Source organism: Salvelinus alpinus, chromosome 30 (genome assembly GCF_045679555.1).
Source record: "Salvelinus alpinus chromosome 30, SLU_Salpinus.1, whole genome shotgun sequence".
In the NCBI taxonomy this organism is placed as follows: Eukaryota; Metazoa; Chordata; class Actinopteri; order Salmoniformes; family Salmonidae; genus Salvelinus; species Salvelinus alpinus.
The window spans coordinates 31,297,310-31,318,461 of record NC_092115.1 but is presented as its reverse complement, the minus strand read 5'-3'; the positions used below and the strand labels follow the sequence as shown (position 1 = coordinate 31,318,461).

The window sequence follows — 21,152 nt, the reverse complement described above, 5'->3', positions numbered from 1 at the left end:
CCTAACCTTAACCCCTAACCTTAACCCCTAACCCAGGGATCATCAACTAGATTCAGCCACGGGACCATTTTTTCTTGAGCGGATGGTCACATAATTACAAATCATTTGTAGACTGCAAAATGACCTCAAGAAGCCCAAACATATATCATATTTGACTAAAACATAATAATTTCAAACCTTGCTTACATTAGTATACGATCACATTAGTGGTGGACATAAAGTATTGTAAAAACACCAGCAAATCAGCTCCAAGTGATTATAATTTTGGAAATCTGTATTCCCACGCATAATAGAGAGATACTGTATATTATATATATAATTGAGAGATACTGTATATTATACATATACAGTATCTCTCTATTATGCATGGGAATACTTTGGAACAGATTTCCAAAATTAAAATAACCTAGAACTGATTTGCTGCTGACTTTACAGTCTTTTATGTCCAACAATAATTCCCCAAAAGCATCACAAGTGGTGCTTAAATAACAGCAATAAACAGTGTTCTATTGTTATGTAAAATGAGAACTGTAAAAAAATCTAATTATGATACATATTTGATACCAACTCTTGCAGGCAAAGCTTTTATAAAAGTGTTGATAGTAGGCTACATATTGAACCCATTCCAAAAGCCTAATTGTGCATTCAAAATGAAAAAAAGTCAAGCTAATTCAGTTTCTTACCTTGTCAGAGCGTGCTGCTGGATTCCAGGTATGTTGCTTGTCAATTTCTAGAAAGCCCCAGGAAGTTACCTGAAGATGCCCTCAAATCCACATTGGTCATGTCCAGCCGTGGTTATTCAATGAGTTGTGTGTCGGAAATATGCACACAAAACAATCAGCTCCCCCGGTCTCCAAAATGAACGCTGAGGATCCTGGTGAAAGGTGGCATAGTGCATCTGTGAGAGAATCGTCTGTGTGTGAATTGGGCTTCTGATAGAAATCTGACCACGTGTTCTGAAGCCTACTACACTGGCTTTGTCAAAACACTACCGAATGAATTCAACAGCATGACGCTTCTGTTAATGACTGACATCAGGTGGAAATTTGTAGAATTCTGGAGCCAATTGGAGCCTGGGGCTTTTACGCACACCGATACACGTATTTATTTTGTCAGCATTCACTCATGTATAACTAAGATATTTTACACGCGCATGGTATTCAAACAATTATTCATACATGACAACATTACCTGACTGCACATGATTACACTTATCTAAAATGTTATTTTGATTATTTCCATTCAAAATCTAAAACTTCCTCAACTTAACAAGTTATACTGTACATTGTATTGGACTAGACTCGTCTAAATATGATAATAGTTCCCTTTAATTTAGTGGGATGAGTAACCTACATGAAATGCATAATTTACGTTGTGGATTTGTGTGATGGCATTCCATGGATCAATAGCCTCTCCACTTTGTAGCTTGTGTGAGTAGGATCAGTATATGCTGAAGATAAAAAAAAAAATAGCCTTTTATTGTGGACAATACCCCATTATCTAAATATCTCTGTGTGAAATTGTTGCCTGTATTCTGTGTGTGCATTCCCTGTGATATATTATGGTACACATGTCTAATTATTCCTTGGCCATGTGACTCACCCAACCCTAAGGGTCTTTAGAGGTCTCATAACCTTCCAAAGTACAGTATGTACTGATCTATCACCATTTAATTGGATGTACTGTATCTGTACATAATTCTATTCCAAATGTATTTTCACATTCAAAAAGTATAGTGGACATTGGACAACATTCTAGAGGGTTTAATAGGTCAACAACTAGAGTGTTCAATACAAGCTCAACACAACTTTTTAAACAAACTTTATTATTATTAGGGACTCTACATGATTGGCTGACAGAACAGCCCCTACAGTGGAACTGTATGTCATTGGCATGTCAGATCTCATTAATAATGAATTTTAGGACAAACGTAATTTCATGCAGTCATCCTCCACCCCCATCGCCTCATTTTAAATTGTTTTGATTGATGTGCCTCCCTGAAATATCTTTAATTACAATAGATGCTCATTGCATATCCCCCCACGTAACCTTAAATGGATTCCATTGCTTGGATTAAGCCAAAGGCCCTTTTGGTTACCTCTTAAATACATTTTCAATTTATATTTGTGCATCTGTAACTTTCTCACTCATCATTATTCACGATTTATTCAGGACTATCCGTTATTATGGTAGCAGAGATAAAAGGCTGAAATGTCTTGAGTCAATAAGTATTCACCACTTTGTTATGACCAGCCTAAATAAATTCAGGAGTAAAAATGTGCTTAACAAGTCACATAATAAATTGCATGGACTCACATATCAAACCTTAATTTACAATATACAGTAAGTGACTCCAAAATGACACAAAATATTATTTTACCATTGATTTCTATTGGTCACAAAATAATCTCAAACACAACCAAAACAAATGGCAAAGGCATCCAACAAGGTTGTAGAGTCACAAGCTTGATGTAATCATTGTGTGCCAGGAATACGGAACCAACTGTTTTGACTAAACTACTTTTGGTCCCCTAAAATGGGGGGACTATGTACAAAAAGTGCTTTTAATTTCTAAACGGTTCACTTGATATGGAAATACCCTCAAATTAGAGCTGACAGTCTGTACTTCAATCATTGTACAGCTGAAGTCAGAAGTTTACATACACTTAGGTTGGAGTCATGTAAGCTAGTTTATCAACCACTACACAAATTTCTTGATTAACAAACTATAATTTTGGCAAGTCGGTTAGGACATCTACTTTGTGCATGACAAGTAATTTTTACCAACAATTGTTGACAGACAGATCATTTCACTTATAATTCACTGTATCACAATTCCAGTGGGTCAGAAGCTTACATACAGTAAGTTGATTGTGCCTTTAAACAGCTTGGAAATTTTCAGAAAACTATGTTATGGCTTTAGAAGCTTCTGATAGGCTAATTGACATAATTTGAGTCAATTGGAGGTGTACCTGTGGATGTATTTCGAGGCCTACCTTCAAACTCAGTGTCTCTTTGCTTGACATCATGGGAAAATCAAAAGAAATCAGCCAAGACCTCAGAAAGAAAATTGTATAGCTCGACAAGTCTGGTTCTGAAGGTACCACGTTCATCTGTACAAACAATAGTACACAAGTATAAACACAAAGTGACCACGCAGCCGCCATACCGCTCAGGAAGGAGACGTGTTCTGTCTCCTAGAGATGAACGTACTTTGGTGCGAAAAGTGCAAATCAATCCCAGAAAAACAGCAAAGGACCTTGTGAAGATGCTGGAGGAAACAGGTACAAAATGTATATCCACAGTAAAACGAGTCCTATATCGACATAACCTGAAAGGCCGCTCAGCAAGGAAGAAGCCACTGCTCCAAAACCACCATAAAAAAAGCCAGACTATGGTTTGCAACTGCACATGGGGACAAAGATTGTACTTTTTGGAGAAATGTCCTCTGGTCTGTTGAAAGAAAAATAGAACTGTTTGGCCATAATGACCATCGTTATGTTTGGAGGAAAAAGGGGAGGCTTGCCAGCCGAAGAACACCACCCCAACTGTGAAGCACGGGGGTGGCAGCATCATGTTGTGGGGGTGCTTTGCTGCAGGAGGGACTGGTGCACTTCACAAAATAGATGGCATCATGAGGTAGTAAAATTATGTGGATATATTGAAGCAACATCTCAAGACATCAGTCAGGAAGTTAAAGCTTGGTCGCAAATGGGTCTTCCAAATGGACAATGACCATAAGCATACTTATGGCTTAAGGACAACAAAGTCAAGGTATTGGAGTGGCAATCACAAAGCCCTGACCTCAATCCTATAGAACATTTGTGGGCAGAACTGAAAAAGCGTGTGCGAGCAAGGAGGCCTACAAACCTGACTCAGTTACACCAGCTCTGTCAGGAGGAATGGGCCAAAATTCACTCAACTTATTGTGGGAAGCTTGTGGAAGGCTACCTGAAACATTTGACCAAAGTTAAACAATTTAAAGGCAATGCTACCAAATAATAATTGAGTGTATGTAAACTTCTGACCCACTGGGAATGTGATGAAAGAAATAAAAGCTGAAATAAATCATTCTCTCTACTATTATTTTGACATTTCACACTCTTAAAATAAAGTGGTGATCCTAACTGACCTAAGACAGGGAATTTTTACTTGGATTAAATGTCAGGAATTGTGAAAAATTTAGTTTAAATGTATTTGGCTAAAGTGTATGTAAACTTCTGACTTCAACTGTAGCTCATAAATCTATATAGGCAAAAAAAAATACAATCCACACGAATAACTATATTATAATGCAGGGGGTGCAACTTTGGTTTAGATGTGGGGGGGACATAACCTGGCGGGGGGTCTGGTGGAGGACCTTTTTTTACCATCTAAAGCTAATTTCCTGAATTTCAACACAATCCAATATGTCATGTCTATTTAGAACAAGAAAAAGTAAGCAAAATTTCCCACAGTTGTCACTGATGCCCCCGGTACTGCTGCTCATTCCGCTCACCAGCTCCGGAGGTCTACGTCACTGGCCTTCTAAGCGTTCACTGAACTGGATTCATTACCGCCAACCCCAGACTGTCTTGTCTCATTACGCACACCTGGTTCCCATTCCCCCTGATTAGCATGTTATCTATGTGCCTCGGAGTTCGCTCTGGAGTTCCGGACCATCGTGGCCTCCACCGGATGGAACGTGTAGGCTCTGGTCACCGTGATCCGCAGCGGACTGCGGGAGAAGGAACAGATGGAGATAGCCTGCCGTGATGGCAACCTGTGACTCGACCAGCTCATCAGCATGGCGTTTTGTTTGGACAACCACCTGCGGTCCCGACGAAGACCGGTGCAGAATCCGGAGTCCATGGCTACACATGCCCAGTGGCCAGAGCCGATGGAGATGGGCTCTGCACGTTTGCCCAAGGCAGAGCGTAGGAGAGGGAGGAATCTGGGCCTCTGCTCCTATTGTGGAGAAAGTGGTCATTTCTCCCCGACCTGCTCTCTATCCACTAAGAGGTGAGGAGGTGACAAGCCAGGGAATTCTCCTGCTCCAACCAAGGTAGGATGCAAGATCTCCCATCCTTTTCTGTCAACTCAAGCAGTGTGTTTTCCCATTAAATTCCCTGAATACCCTAGCCTCTCACTCCCATTAGCTCTGATTGATTCCGGAGCTGCCAGGAATCTTTCAGATAGTGCACTGTCCTTGTTTGCAACACTCACTACCGAGTTCCAAACTGCCTCTGGAAGCAACGTCAGCACAAGAACTGTTTGTCGGGAGCGTCATGAAATGGGTTTCCAAGCAAATGAGATCTATACAGAAATCGTTTGTCGAGATCGATGTGGAAGAACTTGACTGGCCTGCACAGAGCCCTTACCTCAACCCCATCAAACACCTTTGGGATGAATTGGAACGCCGACTGTGAGCCAGGCCTAATTGCCCAACATCACTAATGCTCTTGTGGATGAATGGAAGCAAGTCCCCGCAACAATGTTCCAACATCTAGTGGAAAGCCTTCCCAGAAGAGTGGAGGCTGTTTTAGCAGCAAAGAGGGGACCAACTCCATATTAATGACCATGATATTGGAATGAGATGTTTGAAGAGCAGCTGTCCACATACTCTTGGTCATGTAGTCTATTATATTAAATGCAGTCCATCTTACTTGAGAATCTATTTTAACAGATCGCACCTCAAGATCTAGATACTTTTTTTAATAGGATCATAACACCTTGTGAAGGCGTTAGCACATGACATATATTTTACCATAGCAATGTTTTTCCCAGAATATATTGAATGAGTCTCCTGTAAGCAATACCTATGGTAATCCTTCTTCTTTAGCCATGTAAAAACTGTTCTTCTTTTGCTATTGTCAGCCAAACCATTTGAATTATAGCTACCTATACTCAAGTCACCAGGATGGGTTATATTTTGATATACTTACCCTTATTTTGAGATGTTTATTCATACCTACCAGTACCACCAGAATAAATGCCTGTCTGTTATCTACGTAGCTGTACCACGATAGATGCCCTGGTAAACATACTGTAGCTCCAACTGACTCTAAGTAGACCTCCAGTTGTCCTCTCCCTCAAAAACCACCCCCCATCCCAGGTAGGGTTGTCGTCCCTGTGACTGGCAGACCACCCCTGAACACATGGATCCTATGGCCCTTAAGAAGTTGGGAACCATCCCTTGAAAAGAGCACAAAGTGCCACTTGCACAACAAAACCAGGTTTGCAGCCATAAGCATTTATAACCCTTTTGCCTCGGTTGTACTATATATAATTATTTCATTTTTATCCACATACATTCATTCATTCATTCAACAATTGACTAATAAGATGCATAATACTGTAGGCACTTCCTGCAAAGGATTGTTTATATGGTTAAAATGCGCATATGGTTACCTCTCGAAAATGTAATTTGCCACAGAAAATGAAAAAAGGGTGAAACATTCACATTTGTCATACCGTGAAAGCTGAGAGGAATTATCCTCAAACAAATTGCATCTGCAGAGGAAGAGTTACCCGTCTTGCATGCTTAAACTATCTCCATTGGCCCCTGGATAGCCACATGCCTTTCTCTCCCCTCCACTACATAGCTGCGTTGGCACGCAGAACAGTGAATCAGGCTAGAATTCTGCTAAGCTAGTTTATCTCAGAGATGTAAAGGTAGTGACCATGAATTAATTGTCTACACAGAAATCCACAGCGGTTAGAATTAATTTAATCTTGATGATGAGATTAAAACCAGCATTACCTGAGGAGAGTTCTGCCTACCAGGAATGAAAAGGCATTGTTTGGCAGGAACTTTTTGTTCCTTAGTTCTTGTTTACTATAGCTAGAAAGACCTGGGATATAAACATGGGCTAAACATTGATCCCTTTACATTCCTTTAACCACAGGTTGTTGTTATCGTACCATTACTTGGTGGCGCAGTTAAATATTGTTTATTAAAAGTAACATGAACTGTATGTGACCTGGCAAAGGTCTATTTTGCATCTGTGTTTCCCAAGGGACATTCAATTAGTGGTACTGCTATAATTGGTCTAATGAAGCACAAAGCTTATCTGACAGATTATAATGTAGTGTCCTTGAAGCACCCAGACATCCATGAGGGTTAGAATTAATTTAATGTTGATGATAATACTGAACACAGCCTCAGACATGAAAATTCATGTCTCACAGTTGTTAGCACTTGTTTGCAGTTCAATCAAGGATAAAAAGCCTTAACTGAAGTTTGGCTTCATGTTGATACAATTTATTTCCTTTATCTACAAGCTGTTGTTTATTGTCATTTTACTATGTTGTATTATAAAGTGGAGAACTTCATCATGCAAAAGAGCTATGGATTGAAAACTCAATGCTTATTAGGACCCAAGTCACAGTCCCATTTTTACCACATTCTTGCTGGGATAAGGCTTTTATATCTCCGTTGCTCATGCCGGCAAGTTTAGAAGTGGGCATGGGCGTGGACTGGTTTACCGAGAACTTTACCACAATTATGAGTATGTCGATTTGAGGAAAAAAACGCTTAGGCTTTCATACCAGCAACACCTTTCAGAAAAATTTGACGGGAAGCTGAATTTAGCAACAAAAAAACGTCTTGGTTTGATAGGTGTATATGATTGAAGTCTTCATCATCATTTAAAATTACACATATGCCTCCTCAAAATTTCTTCAAGAGTCCAGGCACTAATTATAACATGTTTTATTTAGTATGTATCGACTGAAAAGATCCACTGGGCAGAAACTGGTTGAATCAGCATTGTTTCCACGTCATTTCAACCAGAAATCAATGTGATGACGTTGAATCAACGAGGAAAAATCATTGAATTTGCAAAAAGTCATCAACGTAAAGACATTCTGTTAATTTTTCACCTACTTTTGAACCTAAATCCAAAGACATGGTGAAATGTTTTGTTGATTTCACGTTGAATTCACAATAGTTGACAACTCAACCAAATGTAAATCAAAACTAAACGTTAAACTTACGTCTCTGCCCAGTTGGAAATGTGTATACTTTTTCTGATTTTATTTTCATTCCCATTTGGGGAGAATTTGAATCTGACAAGACAAACATTCAGACTCTCTCGCAGACATTAGCATATCCGTTCTCCCTGTATATCAGTTCACTACAGCCTCAGCCAAGATGTGAGTCTTTTTGGCACAGGTGGAAGTGCACTCTGATTCCACAGGGTTGCTTGTTCAAACCCCACATCTACTCTTCCTCCTTAATTGCTACATGACAGTAAAATGATTTCTCCCTAGGTACTGCATTACAGGTACAGTGCTTTCAGGAAGTATTCACACCGCTTGACTTTTTCTGCATTTTATTGTGTTACAAAGTAAGATTAAAATTGATTGAATTGTCATACGCTGTCAATGATTTACACAAAATACTCTGCAATGAATGGAAAATATAACACTGATATATGTTGATTAGATAACTATTCAACCCCTTGAGTCAATACATGTTAGAATCACCTTCGGCAGTGATTAATGCTGTGAGTCCTCCTGGGTAAGTCTGTTAGAGCTTTGCACACCTGGATTGTACAATATATGCCCATTATTCTTTAGAAAATTATTCAATCTCTGTCAAGTTCATTTTTGATCATTGCTAGACAGACATTTTCATGTCTTGCCACAGATTTTCAAGCTGATTAAAGTCGAAACTGTAACTAGGCCACTCAGGAACATTCAATGTCATCTTGGTAAGCAACTCCAGTGTATATTTGGCCTTGTGTTTTAGGTAGTTATCCTGCTGAAAGGTGCATTTGTCTCCCAGTGTCTGTTGGAAAGCAGAACCAAGTTTTCCTCTAGGATTTTGCCTGTGCTTAGCTCTATTCCATTTATTTTCCTATTCCTAAAAAAACTCCCTAGATCTTGCCGGTGACGAGCAAACCCATAACATGATGCAGCCACAACTATGCTTGAAAATATGAAGTGGTACTCAGTGATGCATTGGATTTGCCCCAAACATAACACCTTGCGTTCATGACAAAAAGTTCATTTCTTTGCCCCATTTTTGGCCAGTTTTACTTTAGTGCCTTATTGCAGGATGCATGGGATGCAACAGGATGCATGTTTTGGAATGTTTATTCTGTATAGGCTCCCTTCTTTTCACTCATTTATGTTAGTATTGTTGAGTAACTGCAATGTTATGGATCCATCCTCAGGTATCTCCTATCACAGCCATTAACTTCTACTTGCTACTCATCCCGGATTCGGGAGCACCCTCATCAGTAAAAAAGCTGACTAGCATAGCCTAGCATAGCGCCACAAGTAAATACTAGCATCTAAATATCATGAAATCACAAGTCCAAGACACCAGATGAAAGATACACATCTTGTGAATCCAGCCATCATTTCTGATTTTTAAAATGTTTTACAGGGAAGACACAATATGTATTTCTATTAGCTAACCACGATAGCAAAAGACTCAACTTTTTTTTCTCCACCATTTTCTTACTGCATAGGTAGCTATCACAACTTCGACCAAATAAAGATATAAATAGTCACTAACCAAGAAACAACTTCATCAGATGACAGTCTGATAACATATTTATTGTATAGCATATGTTTTGTTCGAAAAATGTGCATATTTCAGGTATAAATCATAGTTTGACATTGCAGCCACCATCACAAAATCTCACCAAAGCGGCTAGAATAACTACAGAGACCAACGTGAATTACCTAAATACTCATCATAAACATTTATGAAAAATACACAGCGTACAGCAAATGAAAGACGAACATCTTGTGAATCCAGCCAATATTTCAGATTCTTTAAGTGTTTTACAGCGAAAACACAATATAGCATTATATTAGCTTACTACAATAGCCAACCACACCGCAGCATTGATTCATGCACGTTAGCGATTGCGAATAAACCAGCAAAAGATATTAATTTTTTTCACTAACCTTCTCAAAACTTCATCAGATGACAGTCCTATAACATCATATTATACAATACATATATTGTTTGTTCGAAAATGTGCATATTTAGCGGCACAAGTCGTGGTTATACAATGAGAATAGTGGCCAAACTGCAGACAAAATGTCGAGAGACATCTTGGGAGAGGCACCTAATCTAATCAATAACTAATCATAAACTTGACAAAAAAATACAGGTTGGACAGCAAATGAAAGATATATTAGTTCTTAATGCAACCGCTGTGTTAGATTTTTTAAATTAACGTTACTACGACATACAGCGTGCGGTAAAGCGAGACCGCACCGAAAATAATGGCGGAATAATAATTTCACTTTTTCGACAGAAATTACGAATTAACATCATACATAGTTCTTACTTTTTGATGAGCTTCCATCAGAATCTTGTGCAAGTGGTCCTTTGTCCAGAATCATCGTTGCTCGGTTGTAGATTGTCTTCTTCAACTTAGGAATTAGCAGCAAACATTAGCCATGTGGCGAAGACGTGTCCAACTCACGATAACGCAGCACAAATGAAATACCGAAAATCGCAATATACTGATATAAACTGATATAACTCGGTTTAAAATAACTACATTATGATGTCTTTAACACCTATATCGAATAAAATCAGAGCCGGATATATCTAAGGCCTATAACGAGAGCTTTTCAGAATGCCATTGTGAGGTCCTCCATTGCGCCATGACGAACATTGAAAAGAGTGCACGCCTGGTTCCATGAGACTTTATATGGCCTCAGATCTGCCTAGCAACACCATTCCAATTCTCACTACTTGCTGACATCTAGGGGAAGGCGCATGCAGTGCATCTCGCCCCATAGAATACATGATCATTTATAAACTGACCCTGGAACAGAGACCTCGAATTGAGATTTTTCAGTTCCTGACAGGAAGTTTGCTTCAAAATGAGTTCTGTTTTACTCACAGATATAATTCAAACGGTTTTAGAAACTAGAGAGTGTTTTCTATCCAATAGTAATAATAACATGCATATTGTACGAGCAAGAATTGAGTACGAGGCAGTTTAATTTAGGAACGAATTTTTACAAAGTCGAAATGGCGCCCCCATATTGACAAAAGGTTAACCTCTAATTGGGGAGGGGGTTCTACTAAGCTAATATATGGAATTGTTTTAAGATGGTAATACCATTGATCATTTATCTAATTGATTTTGAATTTTAGGACCCCTGTAGCAGTGGGGGCTGGTGACTTGGAACATTGAGGAGGATGGGAGACCCATGTTATAGTGGCGGAACGCACAGAGATGACAAAGAGTGTTTCAAAAATCGTCAAAGACAAATTATTTCAACCTAAAGCATTTAATAAAGACATGTATAGTACAATATTATGGGGAATGAGAGGGCTACTTACACAGTGTTGGAAAGGGATCACAGCAGTGATTGAATGAGGGTATGAGGCATGAGTTGAGGTGTTCAGAGGCTTGACCAGTGCAGGACAGGATTTGACTGGGAAGACACAAAACAATAACACTACACACTACACAGTTAGACAAAAGAGATAAGAATGAGTTAGTCCAAGCAAGAAGTAAAATAATTGATGTGCAAAAATGTGATTGTGTATGTGATTGACTCAACATGTAGTAATGAGAGAACATATAGTAATGAGAGAACATATAGTAATGAGAGAAAATTGATAGGGGTACTCAGTGCTTGGAGGGGAAACCTTCAATGTGCCATTGGATGAGCGAGCACATGAGACGTGGCTTCAGTTCATGTCAGGAGAAAGTTGACAATGGGAGTGGAGTGGTGTAGTCATCACCTCTTAATCAGCGAACAGGAGGGGACTTAGCTGTAAATACAAATAGCAGATACATTCCTTTACAGCTGTGCCATCGTAGGTTTGGACAACGAATTTATATATGAAGTAAAAATCAGACATCTCAAAATTCCTAAAGTCAAACACAGACTGCACATCTCGCCCAGTTGACACATCAAAGTAGCCCAAGAAACATTCCTGGATAAAGCCCTGATCATCCACATACCTGACGATAACTGACAACTGCAAACAGACTGGTGGCACCATATTTCCCAGAGCAGTGGGGCAATTTTTACCCCTGGGGCCTAGAGTTTTTCCTTATATGTTAACCTAACTAGGAAAACTCTGGACCCTATAAGGTATGACAGTGATTAATCAGTTATTAAAAGGTTTTATATGGGCTATGATGGGACCAGTTTTTCCTAATCAGGTCACATGGTTTTAAAAAACTCCTGAAATAAACTGGCCCTGGGGAGGTTGAAAATTGTCAAACTGTAGCTACCTTATATTTCTTCATATAAATTACATTCAAACACTCCATTTGAGAAACAATGAGAAAGTAATTCTGCTTTGAAAGTTGATAAACTTGTAACCCCGCTTTTGAGAAAATGTCCCGTGAATGTTTTGGTACACCGACTGGAGAGCTCTTCTTTGTCTACACACATTCAGCATCGTTCACACCCTCTTAAGCCTTAGCCCCATCCATCTCTTTAAGGATTCACACGAGGCCATGTGCTAAACAGATTGAGTAAGGTAGTAAACAACCAAAGATATCAAGGCAAAAAGTGGGGAAAGTTGTAGCCTACAATAAGGAAAAACTCCAGGTAAAAAATACACTTTATATAGTCCTTGGCCTATATCGTAATCTGATTTTGGTGCAGGTCATGTTGTTCTTCCCATTACCGTCTCTGGTTTATTTGTCACATGTGTAACCGATGTGAAATGGCTAGCTAGTTAGCGAGGTTCGCGCTAATAGCGTTTCAATCGGTGACGTCACTCGCTCTGAGACCTTGAAGTAGTTGTTCCCCTTGCTCTGTGGAGCGATGGGTAACGATGCTTCGAGGGTGGCTGTTGTCGATGTGTGCAGAGGGTCCCTGGTACGAGCCCAGGTAGGGGCGAGGAGAGGGACGGAAGCTATACTGTTACACATGCACAGGATACAAAAGGTGTAAACGGTACAGTGAAATGGTTACTAGCATAGTAGCAATATCAAAACAGAAAGTGTAAAAAAATATATATTTTATGAATATTTTAGAATTATTAGATGATGCTTACCTGACACTTGTCTAAATTGATGGGCCATGTGAAGGAAATGCTATAGACATGTAGCTAGCTAGCTAAACAAACATTGTCAAAGCTGTAGTATGAATCTGCAGATAGCTAAAGCTAACCAACTATGTTCAATGTTTAGACTATAACATTAGACTATAACTAGCAATGCAAATGGATTTCTGATTCGAATAATATTACTACACAGATCATACACGTAACATTAGCTAGCGAGCCAGCAAGCTATCATTCGCTAGCATACAGTATGCTTTAACTTGCAATGAAAATTACTTTCTGACAAAATTAGGAAAGTATAATATCTAAAACTTTTGTAGTTCTCGATGGCTAACGTTATATCTTTCAAAAATGGCACAGTAGAAAGAACTACCAACACATACTCAGCAGCTCAAGTTATAGACAGAAGCAAGCTACATGGCAGACCAATCCAAACACATCTCCCGGCATGTCCAGACCACTCATTATCTCAGCCAATCATGGCTAGAGGGAAGGTTCGCTTTTTATTTTTCCATGGCTAAACCAACTAGGCTCAAGTTCCTTAATAGGCACATTGAAGTTCAGATGTTCCAGAAGGCATTTCTGCCCAAAACAGAATTTTGATTAAAAAAATAATAAAGAACGTTCAAATGCCTCTCCTGTGAAGTAGTGACGTGCAACATATGCCTAGCTTCTTGAAACGGATCACAAATATTGAATTTGGCCTTTACTACTATAGTCCACAGAAATGCATTAACTAAAACATTCATAAATGGCAAACCACAGTAAAAATAATTATAAGGTTGTGAATTGTCTGTCTTACATCTAGGACATATAAGAAAGCTCATGAAATATTTACGTTTTTTGGACACATATTTAACCCATATTGGCACAAAACTACCTCTATACTTCATTTTTTAAACTGGTATGATATTACATTCAGACAAGTTCCACGACACTTGTGGGGGTTGTAGGAAAACACCATCTTGTTCGTGAGAATCTCCCCATTTCGTAGTGGGGTCACATTACTTTGTAGCCCAAACAATTCGGACACAAGTTGGCACATTGGCGGTACAGACTTCAGACGAGCTCCGTGGGGCTTGTTTGTGAGAGTCTCAAAGAGGATGGTATAGAGTGGTCATATTAGTTAGTAGGCCAAACCAGAGACCTGGTCTGACAACAGCACTGTAGCCCCCCCCCCCCCGAAAACAAAAGATAACTCTAGCTTAAACTGGCGGATTTTGATGGGGATTTTTTTACTATGGGTGCGTCAGTTGACATACCCAAATCTAACTGCCTGTAGCTCAGGAACTGAAGCAAGGATATGCACATTCTTGATACCATTTGTAAGGAAACAATTTGAAGTTTGTAGAAATGGGAAATGAATGTAGGACAATATAACACATTAGATCTGGTAAAAGATCATCATTGAAGTGGCCACTATGTATTATTGCAGTTTAGGCACAATATAGATTTTGGAGGCTAGATGGCAGCAGTGTATGCGCAAAGTTTTAGACTGATCCAATGAACCGTTGCATTAAACATGTTGTATCAAGTCTGCTGAAATTTGCCTAACTGGTTTGTTGATACATTTTCAAGTTCATAACTGTGCACTCTCCTCAAACAATAGCATGGTATTCTTTCACTGTAATAGCTACTGTAAATTGGACAGTGCAGTTAGATTAACAAGAATATAAGCTTTCTGACCATGTCAGATAGGTCTATGTCCTGGGAAATTTTCTTGTTACTTAAAACGTCATGCTAATCACATCAGCACTCGTTAGCTCAACCGTCCCGTGGGGGACCCACCGATCCTATTAATGCATTCTTAATCTAAATGACTATACATTTAGCAGTGTGTAGACCTCTATAATCAACCTGATACCCCAAAATATTTGTTTTGACAAGTCAAACTCAATTATGGGCACAGTTGACCAACCCTACCTTCAGGCACTGACTCTTCTGGCGTCTCTTCATTCTTCTTCAGATAGCTTCATAGTTCAAAGTGGATGGCCCATGATAATGTCCCAATTTCAATGTCAATGTCCCACCTTTACCACCCATTATGACTTGTCCAGTTGTCAACCAGCAACATAAGAAACGTTTTGGAACGGATCTCTCTCCATGCTCTCTCCACGTGGACCCCTGTCAAACTCATGATAGAAAAGGCATGAGAGAAAAAACAGTTGATAGCTTCGATTGGATGCTGTACACCGGTTGCTGGCCCGGACTCAGGTCTCTCGGTAGAAGTGGTGAGGACAGGGCCGTTTTGAACGCCTTTTCTTCAGCCGGTTAGAGGGGGTTTTGAGGTTCACACCGTTCTCGGCCGAATTATCCCTGCCATGCAACAAGATACCATATGTAGTTTCCTTCACGATAACCTTGAGAGAGGACAGATCAGAACAACAGTATAGTTCAGTTCATTTCTGATTCTGGAAATCCAGACAAACTATTACTCTTGCCAATTATTCTTAATACATATCTCTAAACACATGTCAAAGAGAATAACAACACATTCTGTTGAAACAATTTTTTTTCAAAATGGCTTAGATATTTATGTATTTCATTTTCAATACATTTGCTAAAATATCTAAAAACATGTTTCCACTTTGCTATTATGGGGTATTGTGTGTAGATGGGTGAGATAAAACATATATTTAATCAATTTTGAATTCAGGCCGTAACACAACAAAATGTGGAATAAGTCGAGGGGTATGAATCATTTCTGAAGGCACTGTATCTCAGTGGGTGTATAAATGGCTGTTAACGGGAGTCCATTACTTACTTTAATGAAAGGATTCTCTTTGAAAAACAATTACTTTGTTTTTTCCCAAAAAATCTTTAAAATGTAAATGTATTTTGAAAATGACTGTTTTTTTAACTTGTCGGTAGTATTTGCATAAACAGAACTAAAAGAAAATGGGCTTCAAGCTAGTCTGGGTTTTTCCCACTTCAGCCATTAGGCTGCATTAAATTGCTCCATGGTGATGCAAGACCATCCTTTCCTTCCTCCATTTCAGCACAGACTGAGTATATTACTGTTGAACATGGATGATTCAAGGTGTACCATAAAGTATATATTAAAATCTCTCATCTTAATAATGTGTCCACAGTCCTTTGTCTCTAACCTTTAGTCTGTTCATTTACAGGTCTAAGTCTTAGAAAACAATTAGAAAATAATTCAATATTTTAAATTCTGAACGGGAGTTAGTTGAGTATGCAAACTAACTCTCCTTCAGAATTTAAAATATTCAATTTTCTTCCTTTGTCTTTTTCTCTCATCAATATGCAATTTTCAAAGAGCTCTAAATGAATTTTTTCACTGGTTTGAGATTGTAATATAACAAATAGCCTAGCGGTTACAGTGTTGGGCCAGTAACCGAAGGTCGATGGTTTGAATACCCAAGTCAAAAAGGTGAAAATCCTGTCAATGATCCCTTGAGTAAAACACTTAACCTGAATTTGCTCCAGGGACGCCGTACAACTATGGCTGACTCTATAAAACAACACATTTCACTTTACCTTTCTAGGGAATGTGACAATAAAACATGTATAATTAAATACGCTGCAAATGGAGGTGACAGCTGTAATTGAAATGTTGTCGATAGGAAATGCTCTCCTTCCATTGCCTTCAAATGTTTTGAAGAGCAGGAGGGAGGTTATTCTCAAAAGCCTTGCAACTGAACGGACAGAGAACCAGGACAAAGGAACGGCTGGAGTGACAAATAACACGACATATAGTATTTCCTATCACCTTGACAACCTTATTATTCACGTAAAAAGACATAGACCATACACAAGTCATTTACAGACCATTATGGAATGCTAAGCAAAGGTTTATGCCTTCTGTATGTTAGCCTCATTCGAAACCCACCTTGAATGACAGGCAAAATAAAATGTCACTGTTATTCTTTCTTCTGCATAAGTTGAAAACCACCATCTGAAATTGTATTACTCCACTTTGACCTACTGTAACTTGTATTTTGCTATAATTGGGTTGGCCCTACGTCCACCTACATCTAAAGTCAACATCACAATGATGGAAAAAGGTTTTAATACTAATTATTTGCACTTTAGACTAAATCCTCATCAGCGCCAATTGAGAATGCATTAGGTAATACATTAATTCTGGCACTAGTCCTCAAGAGAACATTCATAACAACATTGTGACGCAACGTGCAGTAGGCATACAGATGAAAGTAAAGAAAGCAAACCTAATATTCTTAAAATAGCTTTCATGAAACACATTGAAAGGTTCTGGACCATGCATGTCAGCAGGGTTTCCTTCCTATAATCAAAATACGCCTTGACTACTGATCCTATACATTAGAGTTTACCATAATAAGCACATGCTCTGTCCTCTTGTCACTCCTATGGGGTGAAAAGAGAGACCTTTGAAGGAAAGACCCCCCTTTGACACTCCTCCTCATCGCCGGTCCTACTCTTCCTTGACCTAGTTTTTCCTTAATATTGATCGTTTGAATCAGGAGAGCAGAACGAGATACTCAGGGGGAGATGGAGAGAGACACTTTGTGTTAGAAACAGTCCATCTCACTGGGGAAGCCACGGTGTGGACTGGGGAAGACATTAACCCACCGTTCCCAGTACACTCACCAGCAGCTCTATGAATCAGGCTGGCAGGGCGCTAATTAAATTAGCACCATCTCTCATCTCAAAAAGACCTGGTTATTTCACATGGTCAGCCCTTGGCTGTTTGAATTTTGCAGATGGAGGTCCCATGTAGAAGGATGTTCAGTTAGCTGAAGACGTGCATTTAATATGACATATTTGGAAAATGCGATCCCAAAGGTAGAACAATTGGGGAATATAAAATACTTTCAAAAATAATTTGCACCTTTTGACTTTTTTCACATTTTGTTGTGTTAAAGACTTCATTTCAAATTGAGATTGTGTCACTCATCCACACACAATACGCCATAATGTCAAAGTGGAATTATGTTACTTGAAATGTTTACAAATTAATTTAAAAAGCTGAAATGTTTTGAGTCAGTATCTATTCAACCATTTTATGGCAAGCGTAAACAAGTTCAGGAGTAAAAATGTCACATAATAAGTTACATGGACTGGTTTTTAAATTACTACACCATCTTTGTATCCAACACATACACAATGGGAAATATATTGATTATTCACGTTGTCCTAGAGAGATTTACACAATTATGAAAACGTCACGCCAGGGTAAGCCTACACGAAACACAGCCCTTATTTCTAAAATCCCCCATGGGAAAAATGCATGGTGGAAAGATTATTGGAATAATTTCCTTGTTTGACCGCTAGGTTTTATGGGTATTATGACTCATACAATGGTGGTATGCTATTGAGTTCACTCAGTTTAGCTCAACGCTGTTTGGCTATTATTTTATACTTATTTTATCAAGGAAGGCCAAATACTCGCTGGCTTCCCTTGCATTCAATGCTATGGACGACAACAATGTCATACTGTTTTTGACCAGACAGCATCAGGTAGATGGCCTACATGTACAAAGACAGTGGGGCGCTGTTTCGCTCACTCGGATGCTTTCTAATGGTGCGATACATACAGCGTTTTGAGAATTGAAGAAAAATTATGAAACACAGAGAGACAAAAGCTAAAATATTTTACATGTTTTTTTTTTTTCTTGGTTAATGTTTTGAGGAACGCTGACATCCATGAATACACGCCACTGCTGTTCAGTCTATGTAATGGAAAGAGCAGGTGTTCTTAATGTTTTGTACACTCAGTGTACAATTATCTGTAAGGTACATCAGTCGAGCACTGAATTTCAAGCACAGATTCAACCACAAAGACCAGGATGGTTTTCCAATGGTTCGCAAAGAAGGGCACCTATTGGTAGATGGGTAAAAAAAAAGCAGATTTTGAATATCCCTTTGAGCATGGTGCAGATATTAATTACACTTTGGGTGGTTTATCAATACGTCCAGTCACTACAAAGACACAGGCGCCCTTCGTACACAACAAAAATAAGGGTATTTAGATTTACTTAATTCAATTTTGGAAAGTAGTTACACCTAATGGAAACAAGTTATTTTTACATTACATTAATAATACAGATCTCCTTAAACCTGTTACGGCTAGACATTCCGTTAGCGGAAATTCCAACAGGTGACCAAACACTCTGCGCACCAGGGACACGTGGTGAATGTGAATGTCATCAATATACACCACTACACCCTGCCCGTGCAGGTCCCTGAAAATCTTGTCTACAAAGGCTTGGAAGACTGATGGCGCATTCATCAACCCGTACGGCATGACGAGATACTCATAGTGCCCAGAGGTGGTACTAAAAGCCGTCTTCCACTCGTCTCCCTCTCGGATACGCACCAGGTTGTTAGCGCTCCTGAGATCTAGTTTGGTGAAGAAGCGCGCCCGTGCATTGACTCTATCGCTGTGGCTATGAGCGGTAGCGTGTAACTATACCTCACAGTGCTCTGATTCAGACCCCGATAGTCAATACACGGGCGCAGACCTCCCTCCTTCTTCTTCACAAAAAATAAACTCGAGGAGGCGGGTGAAGAGGAGGACCGAATGTACCCCTGACGCAGGGATTCGGAGACATATGTCTCCATAGCCTCCGTCTCCTCCTGTGAGAGGGGATACACGTGACTCCTGGGAAGTGCAGCGTCTACCAGGAGATCTATCGCACAATCGCCCCGTCGATGAGGTGGTAATTGAGTCGCCTTATTTTTGGAGAAGGCGAGAGCCAAATCGGCATATTCAGGGGGAATGCGCACGGTGGAGACCTGGTCTGGACTCTCCACCGTAGTAGCACCAACGGAAACCCCTAAACACTTACCTGAGCACTCTCGCGACCACCCCGTGAGGGCCCACTGTGGCCAAGAAACAGTGGGGTGATGACAAGCTAACCAGGGTAGGCCCAGCACCACGGGAAATGCAGGAGAGTCAATAAGGAAGAGATTAATTCTCTCTGTATGACCCCCCTGCGTCACCATGCCCAAAGGAGCGGTGACCTCCCTAATCAACCCTGACCCTAATGGTCGACTATCTAAGGCGTGAACGGGGAAAGGCACATCCACGGGAACGATGGGGATCCCTAAACTATGTGCTAAAGCTCTGTCAATAAAATTCCCAGCCGCGCCTGAATCGACGAGCGCCTTATGCTGGGAATGCGGGGAAAACTCAGGGAAAGTGACAAACAAACATATGTGCAACAGAGGGATCTGTGTGAGAATGGTGCCAGCTCACCTGGGGTGATGCCAGAGCGCCTTGCCTGCTGCCTCGATCCCCAGAGGAACCAACCCGACACCGACCGGCAGTGTGACTTCTGCGGCCACAGATGGTGCACGAGCGGGAACCCCCTCCGGTCTCCCTGCGCACCGCCCCTCCCAGCTCCATGGGTATCGGAGAGGGGGTGCGGGAGGATGGAACCACCGGACCCCGATCAAAACGTCCATGGGAAGCCAGCAGGTTGTCCAGCCGGATGGACAAGTCCACCAGCTGGTCGAACATGAGGGTGTTGTCTCTGCAGGCCAACTACCGACGGACGTCCTCGCGCTGACTGCAGCGGTAATTTTCAATCAGGGCCCTGTCGCTCCATCCTGCGCAGGCAGCCAGGATCCTAAACTCCAGGGCGAACTCCTTGGTGCTCCTCGTCTCCTGTCTCAGATGGAAGAGGCGCTCACCTGCCGCTATACCCTCGGGCGGGTGGTCGAAGACCGGCCCGGAAATATCTTTAATTATATGTAAAACATGTATCCTAGTTCCACAATAAATTGTTGTTTTGTTCGTTGTTTTGTTCAAAGTTTATGATGAGTATTTCTGTTATTTGACGTGGCTCTCTGTAATTACTCCGGATATTTTGGAGGAATTTCTGAACATGGCGCCAATGTAAACCGAGATTTGTGGATATAAATGTGCACATTATCGAACAAAACATAAATGTATTGTGTAACATGATGTCCTATGAGTGTCATCTGATGAAGATTATCAAAGGTTAGTGATTAATTCTATCTCTATTTCTGCATTTGTGATTCTCTTTGGCTGGGAAAAATGGCTGTGTTTTTTGGATTTGTTGGTGATCTAACATAAATATATGTTGTGTTTTCGCTGTAAAACATTTTAAAAATCGGACACGATGGGTACATTAACACGATGTTTATCTTTCATTTGCTGTATTGGACTTGTTAATGTGTGAAAGTT

The 21,152-nt window shown here is 40.1% G+C and overlaps 1 protein-coding gene across 1 annotated transcript in view; it reads right to left on the bottom strand.

The window, feature by feature from the left end:
- The window catches only part of LOC139560012 (opsin-5-like), a 46,288-nt gene extending 25,826 nt beyond the window's left edge, over nt 1-20,462 (bottom strand). Inside the window, exons 1-2 of the mRNA XM_071376517.1 lie at nt 20,309-20,462; nt 4,660-4,892 (exon numbers count right to left, since the gene is read on the bottom strand). Coding sequence (XP_071232618.1) covers nt 4,660-4,892; nt 20,309-20,462 — 387 coding nt within the window. The remainder of the gene's footprint in view (nt 1-4,659; nt 4,893-20,308) is intronic.
- Nucleotides 20,463-21,152: the final 690 nt, after the last annotated feature.